This window comes from Eutrigla gurnardus (genome assembly GCF_963514095.1).
Source record: "Eutrigla gurnardus genome assembly, chromosome: 11".
Classification (NCBI taxonomy): Eukaryota; Metazoa; Chordata; class Actinopteri; order Perciformes; family Triglidae; genus Eutrigla; species Eutrigla gurnardus.
In genome coordinates, this window is record NC_139925.1 from 1290425 (window position 1) to 1308798 (window position 18374).

General features: G+C 40.7%; 2 protein-coding genes across 5 annotated transcripts; one reads left to right on the top strand and one right to left on the bottom strand.

Annotated features, from left to right (window-relative positions):
• The first annotated feature begins 928 nt into the window (after positions 1-928).
• Positions 929-15561, top strand: tspan14 (tetraspanin 14). 4 transcript variants are annotated; one of them, XR_014597975.1, is made up of 10 exons: positions 929-1004; positions 1872-1952; positions 5938-5988; positions 6316-6462; positions 8227-8397; positions 10761-10886; positions 10981-11031; positions 11676-11789; positions 13562-13779; positions 15432-15561. XR_014597975.1 is itself a non-coding variant. In XM_084021486.1 (9 exons), exons 2-9 carry the CDS (start codon positions 1872-1874, stop codon positions 13625-13627), a joined length of 807 nt encoding a protein of 268 aa, XP_083877612.1. In that variant the 5' UTR covers positions 929-1004; the 3' UTR covers positions 13628-15222. The 4 variants fall into 4 exon arrangements, 1 of the variants encoding a protein (XP_083877612.1); XR_014597976.1 differs by lacking the exon at positions 15432-15561 and adding an exon at positions 14811-15222 and having other exon boundaries at positions 13562-14722; XR_014597977.1 differs by lacking the exon at positions 15432-15561 and adding an exon at positions 14500-15222 and having other exon boundaries at positions 13562-14462.
• A 230-nt stretch (positions 15562-15791) lies between these two features.
• LOC311021118 (uncharacterized protein) lies at positions 15792-18358 on the bottom strand. The gene is made up of 5 exons (XM_084021479.1): positions 18205-18358; positions 17414-17579; positions 16908-17269; positions 16281-16509; positions 15792-16207 (listed from the first exon to the last, which is right to left on the bottom strand). Exons 1-5 carry the CDS (start codon positions 18268-18270, stop codon positions 16086-16088), a joined length of 945 nt encoding a protein of 314 aa, XP_083877605.1. The 5' UTR covers positions 18271-18358; the 3' UTR covers positions 15792-16085.
• Positions 18359-18374: the final 16 nt, after the last annotated feature.

An 18374-nucleotide genomic window follows, 5' to 3' on the forward strand; every position in this document is an offset into this window, starting at 1 on the left:
CACATTCATTTGATATTATACACAACTTACCAGAGATGGACAGTCGAGAGTACTTGACCCCAGTACTTGAGAGTACAAATACTACTGGTCAAAATGTACTCCGTTACAAGTAAAAGTAGCTCAGTCGACATGGTACTCGAGTAAGAGTAAAAAAGTTCTTGCTTTTAAAGGTACTTAAGTATCCAAAAGTACATGCTTTTAAATTGACTTTAAGAAAAAGTAAGAGTAAGAGTAAATTTCAAATAAAATGAATGGGATCACAGGACCACAGCAGATGTTGCAGATGTTTATTAACAATCATTGAAATTGTAACCAAATGTACCTTCACCCTCCAACTAACTCTCTATCATTGGGAACTGGAACCCCCTCAAAGACCACTGGTTGAGAATCACTGTTTTACAAAAAACTACATCTCTGCTTTCAATAACTCAATGTTGAGGTCACTTGTCTTTACAGGAAGGACAATATAGGAGCACAACAAACTGTCTCCCCATGTATCCTTATGGGGAGGGATTACGTATTTCCGCTTTTATGTAGATCCCAGTGGAGAGTGTGTGATAGGTTTCCTTCTTTGACAAACACAGCTTGTGTCCAATAGTACTTAAAAAAAGAGAGAAAGAAAAAGACCAGACCTGAAAGTAACAAGTACTTTTCAGCCTTTCTAGAAATTAACTTGAGTAAAAGTATTTGTCTTGGAAATGTATTCAAGTAAGAGTAATAAGTACCAAAGAAATCTAACGCTCAAGTAAAATACAAATGCTCTGGATCTGTACTTAAGTAAATTTACTCCGTTACTGTCCACCACTGCAACTAGATAAAAGAATAGAATCCTATTCAAACTCCTGTTTCACACTCCAGTCCAGTTGGTGGCGGTAATGCTCCTTTAAGTTGGTTTACCAATCGCGAAGAAGAAGAAGAAGAAGAAGAAGAAGAAGAAGAAGAAGAAGAAGCAGAAGAAGAAGAAGAAGAAGAAGAAGAAGAAGAAGTCGTCCGTTTTCAGTAAGGTGTGTGAGGTTGTTTAAACTTTAATCATTATAAATGTAATTTATATTGTATATATGTGTACATATGTAGATGAATGTATACGTTATATTTGTGTTTGTAATGGCTGGTCTGAGGTAAGACTGTAACTCCGGTTATACACACCGTTACTTAGCGTTAGCATTAGCCGTTTCCTGTTAGCTCTGAAGAAACAAACTCCAGCACGAACTTTTAAAGTCAGTAACGGTAACTTACCGGTAACTTACCGTACAAACCGACAACAGGGCTGGTCATCCGGTCGCGCGTTTATCTCAAAGAAACACGAAAAACGTCCGTTTATATGAGCAGAACCGCCGCAATTACGTAGTTAGCCTCAGCTAATCTAACAGTTAAACGTGTATACAGAGTGTACAGTACATTAAAGTATATATACTGTACTTATAACTGGATAAACGAGGTGTGTATATGTATACAGTATATGCACAGTACAGTATATACTGTGCATATAAAAGTATATAAACAGTGTGTATATGTACAGTACATTTAACAGTATATTACAGTTTATACTGTACATATAAAAGTATATAAACAGTGTGTATATGTAACAGTATATGTACAGTTAATATGTATACATGTACAGTACATATATGCAGTAAATAACTGTACATTTACAGGATGTAACAGTAAATACACACAGTATACAGTATAATACAGCAGCAGGGAAAGGGAAATAAGTAAACATGCACGAAATATAGAACAATCAATATAAAAAGTTTCAATCACACACACACATAAATATATATATGTATATATTTAACAGTGTGTATCTACAGTATATAACAGTGTGTATATGTACAGTATGTGAGTACTGTGTGTTGGGACTTCCACAGATGTACTACTATCGATATGAGAGTGCTGAGGTCAGCTGCTGCTTCAAATATCTCATGTTCAGCTACAACATCATTTTCTGGGTGAGTTAAACATACACCTGTGGCCTCTTCTTACCGGGACACATCACCATGGTAACTGATGCTGCACACCTGGGCTGTGTTCCAGAAAGCAGCTTTTGCTAAAATTGAGTTTGTTAACCCTGAGAAGATATTCTGAGTTTTCTGTTCCAGAAAGAGAGTGAACCTAATCTTTAGGTCTGTTACCATGGTAACTGACTCTGTGAACCAAACCTGGTTTTCTTCAACAAACCCTGTGTTTCTCTCGATCTGTCCGTCTGTCTGTCTCCTCCCTGTCGTTTCCTCATCAACCATCGATATGAAAGTCATATGACTTTCATCAGATATGACCGGGCCGTGTTTCCTTTACAATCTGAGACTGAACTTAACTGGTAGTCAGTTAACAGGAAGTGATGTCAGTGACATCCTGTGTGGTTGAGGGAGCCTGAAGTCTGAAGTCTTTCTCAACCATTGTTGAGCGGGTCTGTGTGTTCGTGTATCTGTCTATCCACTGGTCTGTGTGCCTTAAAGGCTGAGTTATGCTTCCGCGTCGACACAACGCAAGGGGGCTTGCGGACCCCTTACGTCCTTGCGGACCCTCCTTACGTCCAACGCAAGGGCCTGACGTGTGCCTCCCAAAAACCCTAGACGCGCGTCGAGGCGACGCAACACCAACGCAGCGGCATTGGCTGTGATTGGTCCGCTAACTATATCCGCTGGAGACCGCTATCCGGTTTCCACTCATAAACACCGCCATTTAAACTTTTAATAGGCTACTTTTATTGTTTGCACCACGTTTTATTGTTTGCACCTTGTCGCTTTTGCACAAAGAAATAAAACACCAAGTTCTGAAAAAATGTGGACGTTTAAAGCCGGAAAGTAAACAAATACGCTATAACGAGGCTAACGACGATATACGTCTAGAGTCTCGGTCGGTCGGTCAGTCTTTACAAAAAAACATAGCGCCCTTTCCCGGTGTGGCATTGAATTGCATTTCGACACGTAAACCCAACGCAGAACCATCACGGTCTCCCAGCAACTGCGTGGCCGTTGCGTGATCACTACGCGGAAGCATAATCAGGGCTTTAGTGGATCTGTCTATCCACTGGTCTGTGTGTTAGTGGATCTGTCTATCCACTGGTCTGTGTGTTAGTGGATCTGTCTATCCTCTGGTCAGTGTGTTAGTGGATCTGTCTATCCACTGGTCTGTGTGTTAGTGGATCTGTCTATCCTCTGGTCAGTGTGTTAGTGGGTCTGTCTATCAACTGGTCTGTGTGTTAGTGGATCTGTCTATCCACTGGTCTGTGTGTTAGTGTGTCTGTCTATCCAACGGTCTGTGTGTCTGTCTATCCACCGGTCTGTGTGTTAGTGGATCTGTCTATCCACCGGTCTGTGTGTTAGTGGGTCTGTCTATCCACTGGTCTGTGTGTTAGTGGGTCTGTCTATCCACTGGTCTGTGTGTTAGTGGATCTGTCTATCCACTGGTCTGTGTGTTAGTGGATCTGTCTATCCACTGGTCTGTGTGTTAGTGGATCTGTCTATCCACTGGTCTGTGTGTTAGTGTGTCTGTCTATCCAACGGTCTGTGTGTTAGTGTGTCTTGTCTATCCAACGGTCTGTGTGTCTTGTCTATCCAACGGTCTGTGTGTTAGTGGATCTGTCTATCCACTGGTCTGTGTGTTAGTGGATTTGTCTATCCACTGGTCTGTGTGTTAGTGGATCTGTCTATCAACTGGTCTGTGTGTTAGTGGATCTGTCTATCCTCTGGTCAGTGTGTTAGTGGATCTGTCTATCCACTGGTCTGTGAGTTAGTGAATCTGTCTATCCACTGGTCTGTGTGTTAGTGGATCTGTCTATCCACTGGTCTGTGTGTTAGTGGATCTGTCTAATCCCTAGGGATGCAATGGTTCTCAAGATAATATTGAACCGTACGGTACACCATGCACGGTTTCGCAAAAAAAAAAAATGTATTTCAGTCAGGACCACTTTGTCAAAAATAATCTTTATTTCTTGCACAGTTTTATTTGGCGGTATGGTACTGTTCTGGGACTCCCTGCTCTTCCACGCGCTTGCGTGGAAAGCCTGAGGCAGGAAGAGCACCTTCCTGCCCTTCATGAGCCCTCATGAACGGCATAAGCAGGGAGTGTAGCAGCAGGAAAACCCAGAGCAGAGCAGTCAACATGAATACAATGACAGGAGGAGCTGGGGTGGAGGTGGGTTGCGAAGTGCCATCAGAGGAAGCAGGACGGAGGGTCGGGCAGGAGCAGTTTAAATACCCCGCTCTGAATGCAATTTGCCAATAGGGAGCGGACTCGCAGAGTCAGCTGAGCCATCAGCTGATCTGTACTGACAGCTAAGCTGTTAGAGCTTGACGTCGTGGCCTGCCAGAACTAACGCTACGCTTGATTTGTATTTCTCTCTGAATTTGCTACGTCGGAGCTTTAGAGGAGCACTTGAACCGTGAACGCAGCATGTGTTCTCATGCTGTAATGGGGAAACCTCCCTGCCGAGTAAATATCCAACATCCTGGAAGCAGGACGGCTGAGCATGGGGGTATTCCATAAAGCAGGCTCAACCAACTCTGAACCTGGCTCTGAACTCTGAGTCAACCAACTATGAGATGGGCAACTCTGAGTTTTCGGTTCCAGAACAGCTGTTCTGAATTAGTTCAATCAACGCTGAGTATGTGTGAGTTACGTGCGTGCCTGATGACTCTACAAAGCCATCAACAATGGAGCTCCAGTACTACGATTCACCCTGGCAACCGGGAGAGAGTTATTAGATATTACTGAGTAGAAAACAAGCTCATCCTTAGAAAGCGGAGCAACGTAACTGCATCAAAGTAGAGACAGTTGGCGTGGCAGACATTTACGGCCCGGGTTTAACTCCTGTGGTTCACAAAGTAGCGCAGTTAACAAATAATTATTTTAATATAGCTGTAATCCCCCCCCAGGCAAAAAAAGAAAGTGGCTGCAACTGAAAATTAAGCATAAGAATATTGCACAAATATGTAGACTAAGGCATATGATTTTAATCATATTTCACACATTAAACAGTAAATATAAGCGGCTATTTCAACAAAGAAATGTCCTTTTTCAGAAAACTCCCGTTTGCAAAAAATCTAAAGAGTTCTGAAAAGAATCTGGTGTCAGAGAATATTGTTTAGATATGCGATCGGCAAAAAAAAAAAACAGTAATCAAAATCCTCTCCCGACGTAAAGCTGCTAGAATCACTTTTTTTTCCATATCCATTAGGTTGACGAGGAAAGGACGGCAAGTTTTTTTTCAGAGTTGGTTCAGATTCCGGAAAAAGGCGGAGACATGTAGGAGAAACTCGGGGTTTGTTGAAGCAAACCTGCCAGTGAGCAGGTCAGGTTCCGTTACTGAATCAAAACGCTCAATCCGTGCTACACTTTTCAGCACTAACATAATTCCCGACTTCTATAAAACAACAGAAAGGCATTGATGTGGAACTGGCTAAAGCACCGACCCGGATAGTTGCCGTTATCTCACTGTGACGGTCTGCTATATGTCGGAGTGGAGCTGAAGAGCAGAACACCAGACCGTCCCCTGTATGAACGTCATATATAGGCTACTGAAGTAACAGGGATTTTTATTTAAAATGGTGACTTTATGTATACTGGTTTAAAACAGTGACTTTATGTTTTAAATATGTACTTATTTCAAATATGTACATTTACTATTGAAATAGTTTTACCCCCTTTTATTCTATACCAGTCGTCAAGGCTAAGAAGCACTTTTGCATTTGAAAGTGTTACTTTTTTTTTTACATATTTATTTATTTTTATTATAGAATACTTGAATGTGTTTGAATGTAAAAAAAAAATAGGCAAAATAAAGAAAACATTTTCTAATATACATTTTATTTTCTCCTTGCGCACAAAATGTGTACTGAAACCGTAACCCAAGAACCCAGGTACGTATTGAACCGTGGGCTAACTGTGTTGTTGCATCCCTACTAATCACCGGTGTGTCTATTTGTGTCGCAGCTGGCTGGAGTTGCCTTTATTGCGGTTGGTTTCTGGGCATGGAGTGAAAAGGTGAATGAACACCATCATCATCAACCAGGAATAAAACTGTACTTTTCCCTTTTTTAATTTAGAGTAGGCTATGTACTCTTGTAATCATATGTATTTAATAATCTTTTTAATCATTATTCATTTGTATAATTTAATTTACAATAATAATGGTAACATTTAATTGTTTTAATATCATCTTACACTTTTATTAGATTCATATAATGACATTTATTTTCACATGATGATAAAATATAAAAGTTAGACCGTGTACTGGTCTGACTCTGGTGAGTTTGTGGATTTGAGTTTGACTGGTTTTCTGTCCTGAATTGGTGTGTTTGTGGATAATAGGGAGTCCTGTTGGATTTGACCCAAGTGACCCGGCTACATGGTTTCGACCCGGTCTGGTTGGTCCTGGTGGTGGGTGGAGTCACCTTCATCCTCGGCTTCGCCGGCTGCGTGGGAGCTCTGAGAGAAAACATCTGTCTGCTAAAGTTTGTACGTTAAAAATGAGCATCTGCTTAAGTTTGTACTTTAATCATAGATGGGGGCTGACTTTTCATGCATTAACCGTGTAACAGCTTAGTACACCTGCTGCATATCACACAGCGTTGCGTCTTCACAAGAGGATCGACGTTTGGAAAATTCAGGTATGCCAAGATTATATATATATATATATATATATATATATATATATATATATATATATATATATATATATATATATAAAATGTTTCATTGATTGGTTTATTTAAGTGCCCAGCCCTCATGGGCTTATTAGACACTAATCATATTCATCAAATAATAATTTCACAGTTATATCCACATTAGCCACGTGATACAATACAGAACACATAATAACATAACTAAACCATTAAAAATATGGATACAAATACAAATGGATTGTCATATAGGATACAGAATACTTTGCCGCAGATAACGGGCCTTTTCTATACATTTTGCCAAAGTAAAAACATAATTTTCAAACAACCAGCACAGAATCCCCCCCTTCATATTTCCAAAATATAGCAGGATTTTTAAACTGGATTGATTCAAAAAGAGAGTTCCTTAAATCACAATATAAAGGACAATAAAAAACAAAACGAAATTCATCCTCCACAACCTGTTCAGAAGCACTTTTTGTTACACTGGGTGAAATGGGCCGTCTAATTTCAGAGGGATCAGTACATTATGTCATCAGGAAAAGGAACGGAATTAAACAGAGCTCTGTGGCCGCCGAGGGACTGAGAAAACAAACAACCAATCTGAAAATATAACGTCTGTTGTTAAGGACTCCTGAGTAAATTTTGTGGACTGTACTGATCAAACTAATCCCTCGATAATTTAATGGGACTCTAGGGTCATCTTTTACAGATTTTGGGATGGGTTTGATAATTGATCTATTCCACTCAAATACCATTTTGAAAACATAGGGTTATATAGTTAGGGCTTTTAAGTACCTCATTAGGGAGGTCTTCAATGCCCACAGCTTTATTTTCTTTGGCTTTGTCTAGCACTTTAAGTACCTCATCCAATGTAATCTCACTGTTCAGTATATCATTTTGATAGTATATACCGGTAGTATTCATCCCAGTTCCCATCTCCAGTTTTACTCTACAAGTTTCTTCTAAGAAATGATCATAAAATAAAGTGGAACTACTATAAGCATATAAATCACTATAATATTTTTCCCACTTTTTTAATATTTGACCCGACTCAAAAGAAGATCCACCGCTTTCCATTAAAACCTCCATGGGTATTAATGCTTTCTTTTTTGGTCCTAATTTATGTATTTCCCTCCAAAATTGCTGAGGGTTACCAGTTTGTAATTGTTCTAACTGAAGAGCTTGGCCTCTATTAAACCTCCTTTTCAAGAACCTGAGCTTTCTGTCAAAGTTAACATGGCATTGCTTAAATTCACTATGCAAGGCCCTCCTCTTCCAGGGTTCCCCGAGGCCACATTTAAGAAATGTTCTCTCTGCAGAACACAACTTCAACAATAACTCATTTAAATCATTATTCCAATATGGTTGTTAAGTTCTGTAATATTAGTTATTATTAGTTATCTTGGGGTCCATGACTTGCCATGTTGTTTGTTAATATTAACATAAGTTAACGTGGTAAGGGGTTGCGTGGGTGTGGGTGTGTGTGTGCGCACCACGCTCTCTGTTTCCTGCTTTTCTGTCCTTGCCAATCACATCGCTGTCTAATACATGCTCTGTTTTCTTATGTGTTGAATCGGTCCTTGTGTCTTTTGTTCAGTTTTCTGGTGTCATCGGCTTTATCTTCGTCCTGGAGCTGACAGCCGCAGTGCTGGCAGTGGTTTTTCAGAACCAGGTCAAAGAGTGGATCAACGAATTCTTCCTGGCAAACGTTAAAGCATACAGAGATGACATCGACCTGCAGAACCTCATTGACTCTCTGCAGCGGATGGTAACTCACCATATATACTTCAGTTAAACCTATAGTATTTTCATTTCATAGACTTTAATTGTCCCCGTAGGGAAATTTGTCGTGGACTCACCAATGGTACGCAGTTAAAAAATAACAGAAGAACAGCAGCATTGAATGATCGCACCAGGCGACATATATCACACATGCGAGACAGGTACACGGCAAACAATAAATGTCAAACAATCAAATACCCGTACTGTTACAGTACACAGCAGCGTAAAATGTCAGACAGTCGATCAATCAGTCAATCAATCAATCAATCAAACATTCAATCATCAATCAATCAGTCGATTTATAACCTGTACTCATACATTACACAGTAAACAACACATATCGATGCGTTACCCATACCATCACAGCACACAGCAACAATAAATGGCAGTTACCCAAACCATTACAATACATATTGTTTTGTCAACTGTACACACTAAATACATATATTCAGGATATTAACAGATGTTGGGATAAAGGAATGTTTGTAACGGTTCAACCTGCTCCGGGAACTCTAAATCTCCTCCCGGAAGGAAGCAGCTGGTACTCTGAATGGAGAATATGAGATTGATCAGACAGAATTTTTCGTGCGTGTCTCAGAGTGGATTGTTCGTAAATGGTTTGAAGAGAAACATGATCTTTTTCATGGCATGATGTACGATTAATTTGTGTCTTCAGATGTACAGACAAGTAGCCGTACCAGGCTGTAATTCCGTACCTTATAGTACTCTCCAGTACGGCATGATAAAACAACAACATAAACTTCTGCTCAACACCAAAAGCTCTCAATCTGCACAGAAAATACAATCTCTGTTGCAGTTTGGAGCAGAGACTCTCCACATGGGCCCTCCAGCTGAGTGTGTCACCAATGTGAACTCCCAAGTACTTCTATGAAGAGACCTGAGCGATGGGTTCATTGTGGATGACCACCGGCCTCAGGTCGTCCACAACTTTAATGTTGAACACCATCTCTTTGATTTTCTTTACATTTAGCATCAGATGATTAGAGTCACACCACTGAACAAACTTACAGATCTCAGCATGGTAAGCTACTGGCCTGCCATCTTTGTGCAACAACCCCAGAATGGCAGTATCATCTGAGAATTTGATGATGTAATTATCAGGATGGACTTTTATGCAATCGTTGGTATATAATGTAAAGAGCACAGGGGAGCTCACACATCCCTGGGGGCACCAGTGCTGGAGAGTCTGGACTCAGAAAGGACGTTGTTAACTCTGACATACTGTAAACGCTTAGTTAGAAAATACATAAACCATTTCAGTATAAAGGGATTAACATTCATGTTCTTCAATTTTCCAATCAGTAGATGTGGCTGCAGCGTGTTAAACGCTGAACTGAAATCGACCAGATGAGTAATGCTGTTAATTGCATCATCTGCCACGCCCCTGCTTATATGCAAACTGAAAAGGATCAAGCAGCAAATCAACTCCTTCTCAAGTGATGACACGATGATTCTCTCAAAACATTTGATTATATTTGATGTTAACGCGACAGGACGAAAATCATTATTTTCCCTTGGGCAGGGCTTTTTTGGTATAGGTGTTATGACTGATTTCTTCCAGAGGGTGGGCACGGTGTGCTGATCTACAGACTTTTGACAAATAGGACACAGTGTTGTGTCAGCTCCTCCACGCAGGTTTTAAGAAGAAAGGCGGAGATGCCGTCTGGCCCTGTGGCTTTTTTAGCACAACTGTGTTTAAACAGTGACTGGACATCGTAAGGGTCGATCAACACTCTGGCATCCTGGTCAGTGACGCATATAGATTGTAAAACACTGTCACACTCAGAGGAGAAGTTATGGGTCTCGAATCTCATAAAGAAGTCGTTTAATTAATTTGCTTTTTGCAAGTTATCAGGAGTACTAAGACATTTCTTGGCTGGGGTCATGTTAGTGATGGCCTTCATAGTATCCCACAGCTTCTTGGAATTCATAGCATGACAATTTTGTTCAATAATTTCCTTATGTCTGTTCCTCAAGTTAAACCTTCAGTATCTTGTTCTTCTAACAGAACCTTTAGTTAAACCTTCAGTATCTTGTTCTTCTAACAGAACCTTTAGTTAAACTTTCAGTATCTTGTTCTTCTAACAGAACCTTTAGTTAAACCTTCAGTATCTTGTTCTTCTAACAGAACCTTTAGTTAAACTTTCAGTATCTTGTTCTTCTAACAGAACCTTTAGTTAAACTTTCAGTATCTTGTTCTTCTAACAGAACCTTTAGTTAAAGCTTCAGTATCTTGTTCTTCTAACAGAACCTTTAGTTAAACCTTCAGTATCTTGTTCTTCTAACAGAACCTTTAGTTAAAGCTTCAGTATCTTGTTCTTCTAACAGAACCACTGCTGTGGTGCTCAGGATCCTGACGACTGGGACCTGAACGTTTATTTCAGCTGTAACGGAACTCACCGCAGCAGAGAGAAGTGTGGAGTTCCTTTCTCCTGCTGTAATGTTGATCCTGCTGTGAGTTTATAACTTATCATTACTGGTCAATATTAATCAATATGATAATGAATGTACCTGTCTGGTAGAAGTAAAAAGGTTGTGTTTGTTTCAGGACTCTGTGGTGAACACTCAGTGTGGATACGATGTGAGAAACAAACCGAAGGTATGGTCAATTCCTGTTCTTTATTTGTAACTAGCTAAGGGACAGCATGTTGATGTGGGTGTGTCTCTACAGGTAACATGATGAAGTTTGACTGAAGGTGTGTTGACACCAAACGCGTAGCAAATATTTTGAGTCTTATCAGCGTTGATATTCTCCTCCTGTCGTCACTGAATCAGAAATGGACACGAGAATTGTTGTAGCAGCCTGTGGTCACCAAGAACTCTTAGGAGGCTGAACTAAAATATGTGCAGAAACCAGAGACATGGTACAGACAATAAGGTCGCTGGCATATTTATGTCTAGATGACATTATTTTAAGTGTTAATGGAGCAGCTACACTGTTAGCATAGCCTTCCTCTAATCCATTCAGAAAACACAATTTTTAAAAGCTGTTTGCTTATTGTCTTGCAGACAGACCTTACTGAACATGGCTTTTTAGATACATCATCATTATGTAGTTACTTCACCATTCATTTGATCTGTTTATTGCAATGAAATCACAACAAAATTGTTTATTTTGGGTGCAAACTGCTGTGGTAAACCAGACACATGTCATGTGCCGAAATCCTGTTGTGGTTCCTCTTAAAACATAGACCACGTTCTAACAGGAACCTGTTGTATAATATTACTACTGTTCCTGTCCAGAGGGAGTGGACTGATCACATCTACACTAAAGGCTGTATCGCTGCGCTGGAGGACTGGTTACCTGGAAATCTCTACACCGTGGCCATCGTCTTTATTGTCATCTCTCTGCTGCAGGTACTAATACCTTCTGTGCAAATACCTTCTGTAAAAGTACCTTCTGCACAGGTATCTTTTGGACAGATACCATTCTGTATAAGTTCCTTGATACCTGATATACACACATACCTTCTGTACGAGTACCTTCTGTACAGATACCTTTTGTACAAGTACCTTCTGTATGGGTACCTTCTGTACATGTACCTTCTCTACAAGTACCTTCTGCACAGGTCCCTTTTGTAGATACCTTCTGTACTAGTACCTTCTGCACAGGTACCCTCTGGACAAGTTGCTTGCACTACTGAGTGTGTATTACTACTACAGTGTTGAGTGTATTACTACCAGAGTACTGAGTGTGTGCTACTACTACAATACTGTGTGTGTAGTACTGCAACAGTACTCAGTGTGTACTACTACTGCAGAACTGAGAGTGTAATACTGCAACAGTAGTACTCAGTGTGTACTACTACTGCAGAACTGAGCAGTACTGTGTACTGTAATACTGCAACAGTACTGTGTGTACAAGTATTAATACAGTACAGTGTGTTCTAGTACTACTACTACAGTACTGTGTGTGTAGGTGTTAACCTGATGTGCCTTCTTCTCCAGTTCTCTACTGTACCTGTTTAACAACCAACACACTCGCTTCACTTGCTTGATGATCACTTATTGAAATAGTTTCAGGTTAATCGTTAAAGTGATAATAAGATACAAATATTAGCAGTTGGTCAATAAAAGTAGAACGGACATTCGTATTCATGGCGAGAGGGGCGGCCATTTTTATATGTACCATTGCCATAGCGACCGTTGTAGCGGGACCCTTCAGTATAAAGTAAACCGACTTACGTCTAGTGTTGAGTACTGAGTGTGTACTACTCCAGTACTTGGTGTGTAGTAATACTCCAGTATTTTGTGTATGGTTCTACTACAGTACTGTGTGTGTGGTTCTACTACAATACTGAGTGTGTGGTTCTACTGCAGTACTGACTGTGTAGTAATACTACAGTACTGAGTGTGTATAGTATACTAATACTTTGTCTTAAATTTACACTTATATAAAATAAACGTGGATTGTTTGTTTAAATCTAATCTATCAGTCAATCAGTAATCACCAACTAACCTTGTTTCACTTTCAAAACATTCTTCTGATGTCCTTCAAAGTAAAACATGTCTGTCAAAAACACCCATTAATGATATATTGTATAATTAGTCATATTTAAATACATCTTTGGATCAACATCAGTTATTAACTGACTGATCTATATCTATGATTTTAACCCTTTTATGACACTGAGTTTACACACAAACATTGAATTGTTTGTTTATTTAAAAACAATTCAGTCTGACATGTTTTAATTATGAGCAACCAGAACGTTTAATTAAATTTAGTGCCCTTAATTCAGATCCATTCAGGGTCCCTCAATGTCCTCCATTATCCCTTAGTGTCTTTCATTGTCCTCACTGTCCCTCAGGGTGCTTCAGTGTCCCTCAGAGTCATTGTGGTCCCTCATTATTCTTCTGGTCCCTCAATGTCCTTGAGTGTTCTTCAGGGTCCCCCAATGTCCTTCAGGGTCCCTCAATGTCCTTCAATGTTGCAGTGTCCCTCAGGGTCCTTCAGGTTCCCTCATTGTCCTTCAGGGTCCTCCATTGTCCTTCAGTCTTCTTCAGGGTCCCTCAATGTTCTCCAGTGTTCTTCAGGGTCCTTCAAGGCCCCTCCGTGTTCTTCAGGGTCTTTCAGTGGTTTCTGCTGGTTCTCATCAGAGTGATGTGCCTGATGTGTTTGTCTTCAGATGGTGGGGATCTACCTGGCCAGGACTCTGATCTCCGACATTGAGAAAGTCCGATTTAGCTACTGAAGCCCCCCCATTGGAGTTGGGCTACATCAATAGGGGCGGGGCCTCTGCCAGGTGGACCAAGTTTCTTCTGACGTGCCTTCTTCTTCAGTTTTCTACTGTACCTGCCTTCACTTCCTGTCAACAGTTGATGTTCTGCTGACTCTGTTGCTATGGTAACTGTAAACATAGCATTGTGTTGAATGTGTGGAGCCCCACAGTCCTGACGAGGTCTCTATGACTCTGTCTTCAGGACTCCGGGTCTCTGTTTGGACATGATTTTTTATTTGTCACTGAGATATGATGTTTCTTCTCTGAACCAGACTCCATTCACTTTTCCTGCTGTTTAACAACCAACACACTTGCTTCAGGCCTGTTTATGATTTCACTCATCTCTGTTGATGTTTTCTGATTTCTTTTCAGTTCCCCCTCCATCATCGTCATCATCCACTTCAGATGAACTCTGAAACTTGACTGTCGTTTAATGACTGCAATGATTAATGATCACTTATTGAAATAGTTTCAGGTTAATCTTTACAGCGATATAAAGAAACAAACATTAAAACAGTTGGACAATATAAGTAGAAGGGACATTCCTATTCATAGCGAGAGAGGCAGCCATTTTCATATGTACCTTTGCCATAGCAACAATTGTAGGGGGACCCTACCATATAAAGTAAACCGACTTCCATCAAGTCCTGGACTCTCTCAGGGTCCCAGCACTGACTATCAGTGGAGTGGCAACATTAGGAAGCAGAGAGAGAGAGAGAGACTGACAGACAGAGGGGTAGATAGAGACTCCTGACTGTCATGCTACCATGCTTTACTGGTTACAGGAAATGAGCTGAGCAGCAGGCTGGTGAACAGCAGGCTGGTGAACAGCAGCAGACAGACAGCTAGCTAGCTAGCTAGCTTGCTAATTCAGTCATTCTTTAATGCTACACCGCAGCAGAGCTGAGTGTAACGGTCCTTCCACCTCACTCCACACCGCTCTGGAGAAGGACAACAGCCCAGGCTAACTTGCTAAGTAGCTAACTAGATACGTAGCTTACTATCCACCAAGCTAACTAGGTACCTAGATAAGTAGATGCCCATCTAACTAGCTACATATCTAACTAGGTAAGTAGATAACTAGATACTCATCTAACTAGCTAACTAGGTACCTAGATAACTAGATGCCCATATAACTAGTTATATAGCTAACTAGGCATCTAGATAACTAGATACCCATCTAGCTAGCTACATAGTTAACTAGGTAACTGGCTAAATAGATACCTAGTTAAATAGCTAACTATCAACCTAGCTATCTAACAAGTTAACCAGACAGATTTCCATCTCAAGAGCTAGTCTCTCTTCCTGGTGAGCTGTGACATCACTTTACTAACGTGATGTCACCATAACAACCAACTCCATTGTCTTTTCTCGTCACATGAATAAAAGCTGAGTTCTGTTTCTGTTCAGGCCGTCTCTCAGACGTACTGAATACCCATTCCGATCATGTGTTTGATTGAATATGAAAATGTTATGGACACTGGATTCTTGTTAACAAGCTTTGAATGAATAAAGATTTTTCTTTGCATGTTTTGTATAAATAAAGATTTCAGGATGTTTGGAACAAACCAGGGAAAACTCTAAATAATTGTTTGAATGTTTAAGTGGTTTCTTTTTTTTCTATTGATGAGTAAATTAATTATTGATTTAATTAATTAATTAATTAATTAATTAATTAATTATCTAATTGTAGTGTGTTGAGTTTGATTCTGAAGAGATTCAGTTTTGTTTTATAAAAGGATTTTATAATTTATTTATTTTTCCTTTTATGTTTAAGGACCATCACAGGAGTTCTGACCCCCTTTTAAAGGACAATCCCAGTCTAGGAACTCAGCCTGCTGTTGTTGATTTTATCTAAACGTTGGTTTACGATCCACAATTCAATGTGGACAAAAGTGATTCATATTTAAATAGGCTCTCTCTCCCTCTCCCTCTCTGGAGGAGGAACCAAACAGGATTCATATTGATGTCATGACTTTATTATTAAAAGATGTTTACAGAATAAGCAGGTGACGACAGAGTGGCTCTCTTTAGTAGTTCTAAGTCTCTGTGGTCCTTCTAGGTCTCTGGTCGTTCTAAGTCTATGTGGCCATTCTAGGGCTCTGTGGTCGTTCTAGGGCTCTGGTTGTTCTAAGTCTCTGTGGTCGTTTTTAGTCTCTGTAGTAGTTTTTAGTCTCTGTGGTAGTTTTTAGTCTCTGTGGTCGTTGTAGGTCTAAGTCTTGTAGCAGGTTTAAGTCTCTCTAGTCATCTGTCATTATTTTGCTTCCTCATGGTCCTGTTGTCGAGGTCATTGTGGCAACAGAACCACAGTCTCAACTACTGAACTGGACAAAGATTGAAATTAAAGTTGCTCATTGGTCCAGCAGTTCCAGACTGCTGCTCTGTAATTAGACCTCTTTCCGGGAAGCAGATGGAGCCGGCGAGCTGTCCGTCAGAGGAATCGAGGATCTCGATTGGCTCTCCGGGAGCGGAAACGGATCTCAGACAGTTTTGAGTTGATGCCGGAGCCAATGACTCCTCTCTTGGCCAGAGGAAACCGAGCCAAGATGGCGTCTGAGGAACAGAGAGGAAGACAGTGAGAGAGGGCGGACAGATTACAGGAACATCTGGGGATGGTCCAACCTACTGAAGATGGCGCTGATCTTGTGCGGATCGAGAGCGCTGCGTTGTGAGTGGGAGGCAGGCCGGCGGCTCCGTCCACCTCGCAGGTTACTGTTCATCAGGGTGTTCATATCAAACACACCCAGCAGCAGCATCCGCGCCATCGCTGTGGGAGACTGAGCCTGATTGGCTACCTGCCATGAACGGACATCACAGAGAACTCCGGAGCCCGGGTACACCTCCACCTGGCTCAGCTGGACAGAACAAGTTCTCAGATTAAACCAGACCACTTCAGTCAGATCCGGGTCAGTTCCAGGGTCAACCGAGTCACATCCGGCATAAACTGACTCAGAAACAGTGTCAACCCCAATGTAATCGGATTGGATTAAATTTAAACCGGATCAATCCAGGGTAAACTGGATTAGATTCAGTGTAAACCGGGCCAGATTAGGTCTAAACCGGATCAATCCGGTGTAGCTGATCAGATCCAATGTAAACCGAAAAAGATTCAGTGTCAACCAGATCAGATCCAATGTAAACTTGACCAGATTCAGTGTAAACTCGATCTGATTCAGTGTAAACTGGACCAGATTCTGTTTCAACCGGATCAATCCAGTGTATACCGGACCAGATTCAGTGGCGGTGTTCTCACCTGTCCTGTAACGTGTCCGGCGATACACTGGCTCTCAGAGCAGCTCCTCCTCAGCTCCTCCATGTCAGTCTGGCTGCAGAGTGGCGCCTCTTCTCCCATGTGACTCCCCAGGACCAGGTCTGGCACTGCCTCGTCCTCGGAGCCCAGCGGACCCCAGGGCTCTGACATGTCCCTGCTCAGCTCCTCCTGAAGCTGCTGGACGGAGACCTGGGGACTGAAGTCTCCGTCCTGATGAATGGCTGTGTGGTGTTGATGGGAGTATGGAGCATAACTGTCGCTCCTGATTATTGCCGTGGAGACCGAATGATGACTGTTTACATGGCCCAACGTCTGCCACATGGTTGACAGGAGCCCAGGGATTTCTGGGAAGGAAAATAAAACCATATGGGACAGGAAGTAAAGTTCAATGAACTCATTGTATGACTTCCTGTTGTAACCTGAGTCATCTCTGATTGGTCACCTGCAGTCCAGTAAACCAGCTGACAGTGTTGTGGATCAGGACTCACCCTGGACCAGCGTGTTCTTCAGTCTCTGGTTCTCAGCCGACAGCTCTGCCTTCTCTCTCTCCAGCTGGTGAACCCGTGAACGCAGGAAGTGAAGCTCAGCAATCTGTGACCCTGTCAGGACCGACTCACCTGACTCACCTGGGTCACATGACTCCACCTTCACCACCTGCAGGAAAGAAGGGTTCAGATCAGAGACGTACGTGTCTGGTCCTCGTTGATGAACTGTTGATACAGCAGTTCTTAAAAAAACATTTCCTGTATACTGTATATATGTATATGTATATATATATATATATTTGTGTATATATATATATATATTTGTGTGTATATATATATATGTATATATTTGTGTATATATATATGTATGTATATATATGTATATATACATATATATGTATATAAAACATGATATACACATATATATATATATATATATACTGTATATATATATATTTGTGTATATATATATATATATATATGTATATATATATATATATATATATATATATATATATATATATATATATACATATATATGTATATATAACATGATATACACATATATATATATATACTGTATATAGATATTTGTATATATATATATTTGTATATATATATATATATACATATATGTATATATAACATGATATACACATATATATATATATATATATATATATATATTTATATACATACATACATACATACATACATACATACATACATACATACATACATACATGTATAACAGAACGTCATTGGCTTGGCTCGGTAGTAACCGTAAGTCTCACCGTCGGCCCGCCGGTACCGTCGCTGAGTGTCCGCTGCAGGACGCTGCTGTCCGGAGTCTCCGCCATCTGAACCGGACACACTTACGGGACTAAATGTCCGACAACCCGATAATGTTCCGGTTCTTCTGCTGCGAACCGCCGCTCAGGCAAACACACAAAGAAAAAACGAA

Excerpts from the sequence above, each read along its gene's own strand:
- tspan14 (XM_084021486.1), top strand. The coding sequence starts at position 1,872 with ATGTACTACTATCGATATGAGAGTGCTGAGGTCAGCTGCTGCTTCAAA. Across the intron at positions 1,953-5,937 it reads GCTACAACATCATTTTCTGG|CTGGCTGGAGTTGCCTTTAT; the intron begins GTGAGTTAAACA and ends TTTGTGTCGCAG. Across the intron at positions 8,398-10,760 it reads TTGACTCTCTGCAGCGGATG|AACCACTGCTGTGGTGCTCA; the intron begins GTAACTCACCAT and ends TTCTTCTAACAG.
- LOC311021118 (XM_084021479.1), bottom strand. The coding sequence starts at position 18,270 with ATGGCGGAGACTCCGGACAGCAGCGTCCTGCAGCGGACACTCAGCGAC. Across the intron at positions 17,270-17,413 it reads GAAGAACACGCTGGTCCAGG|AAATCCCTGGGCTCCTGTCA; the intron begins GTGAGTCCTGAT and ends TTTCCTTCCCAG. Across the intron at positions 16,208-16,280 it reads CAAGATCAGCGCCATCTTCA|ACGCCATCTTGGCTCGGTTT; the intron begins GTAGGTTGGACC and ends TCTGTTCCTCAG.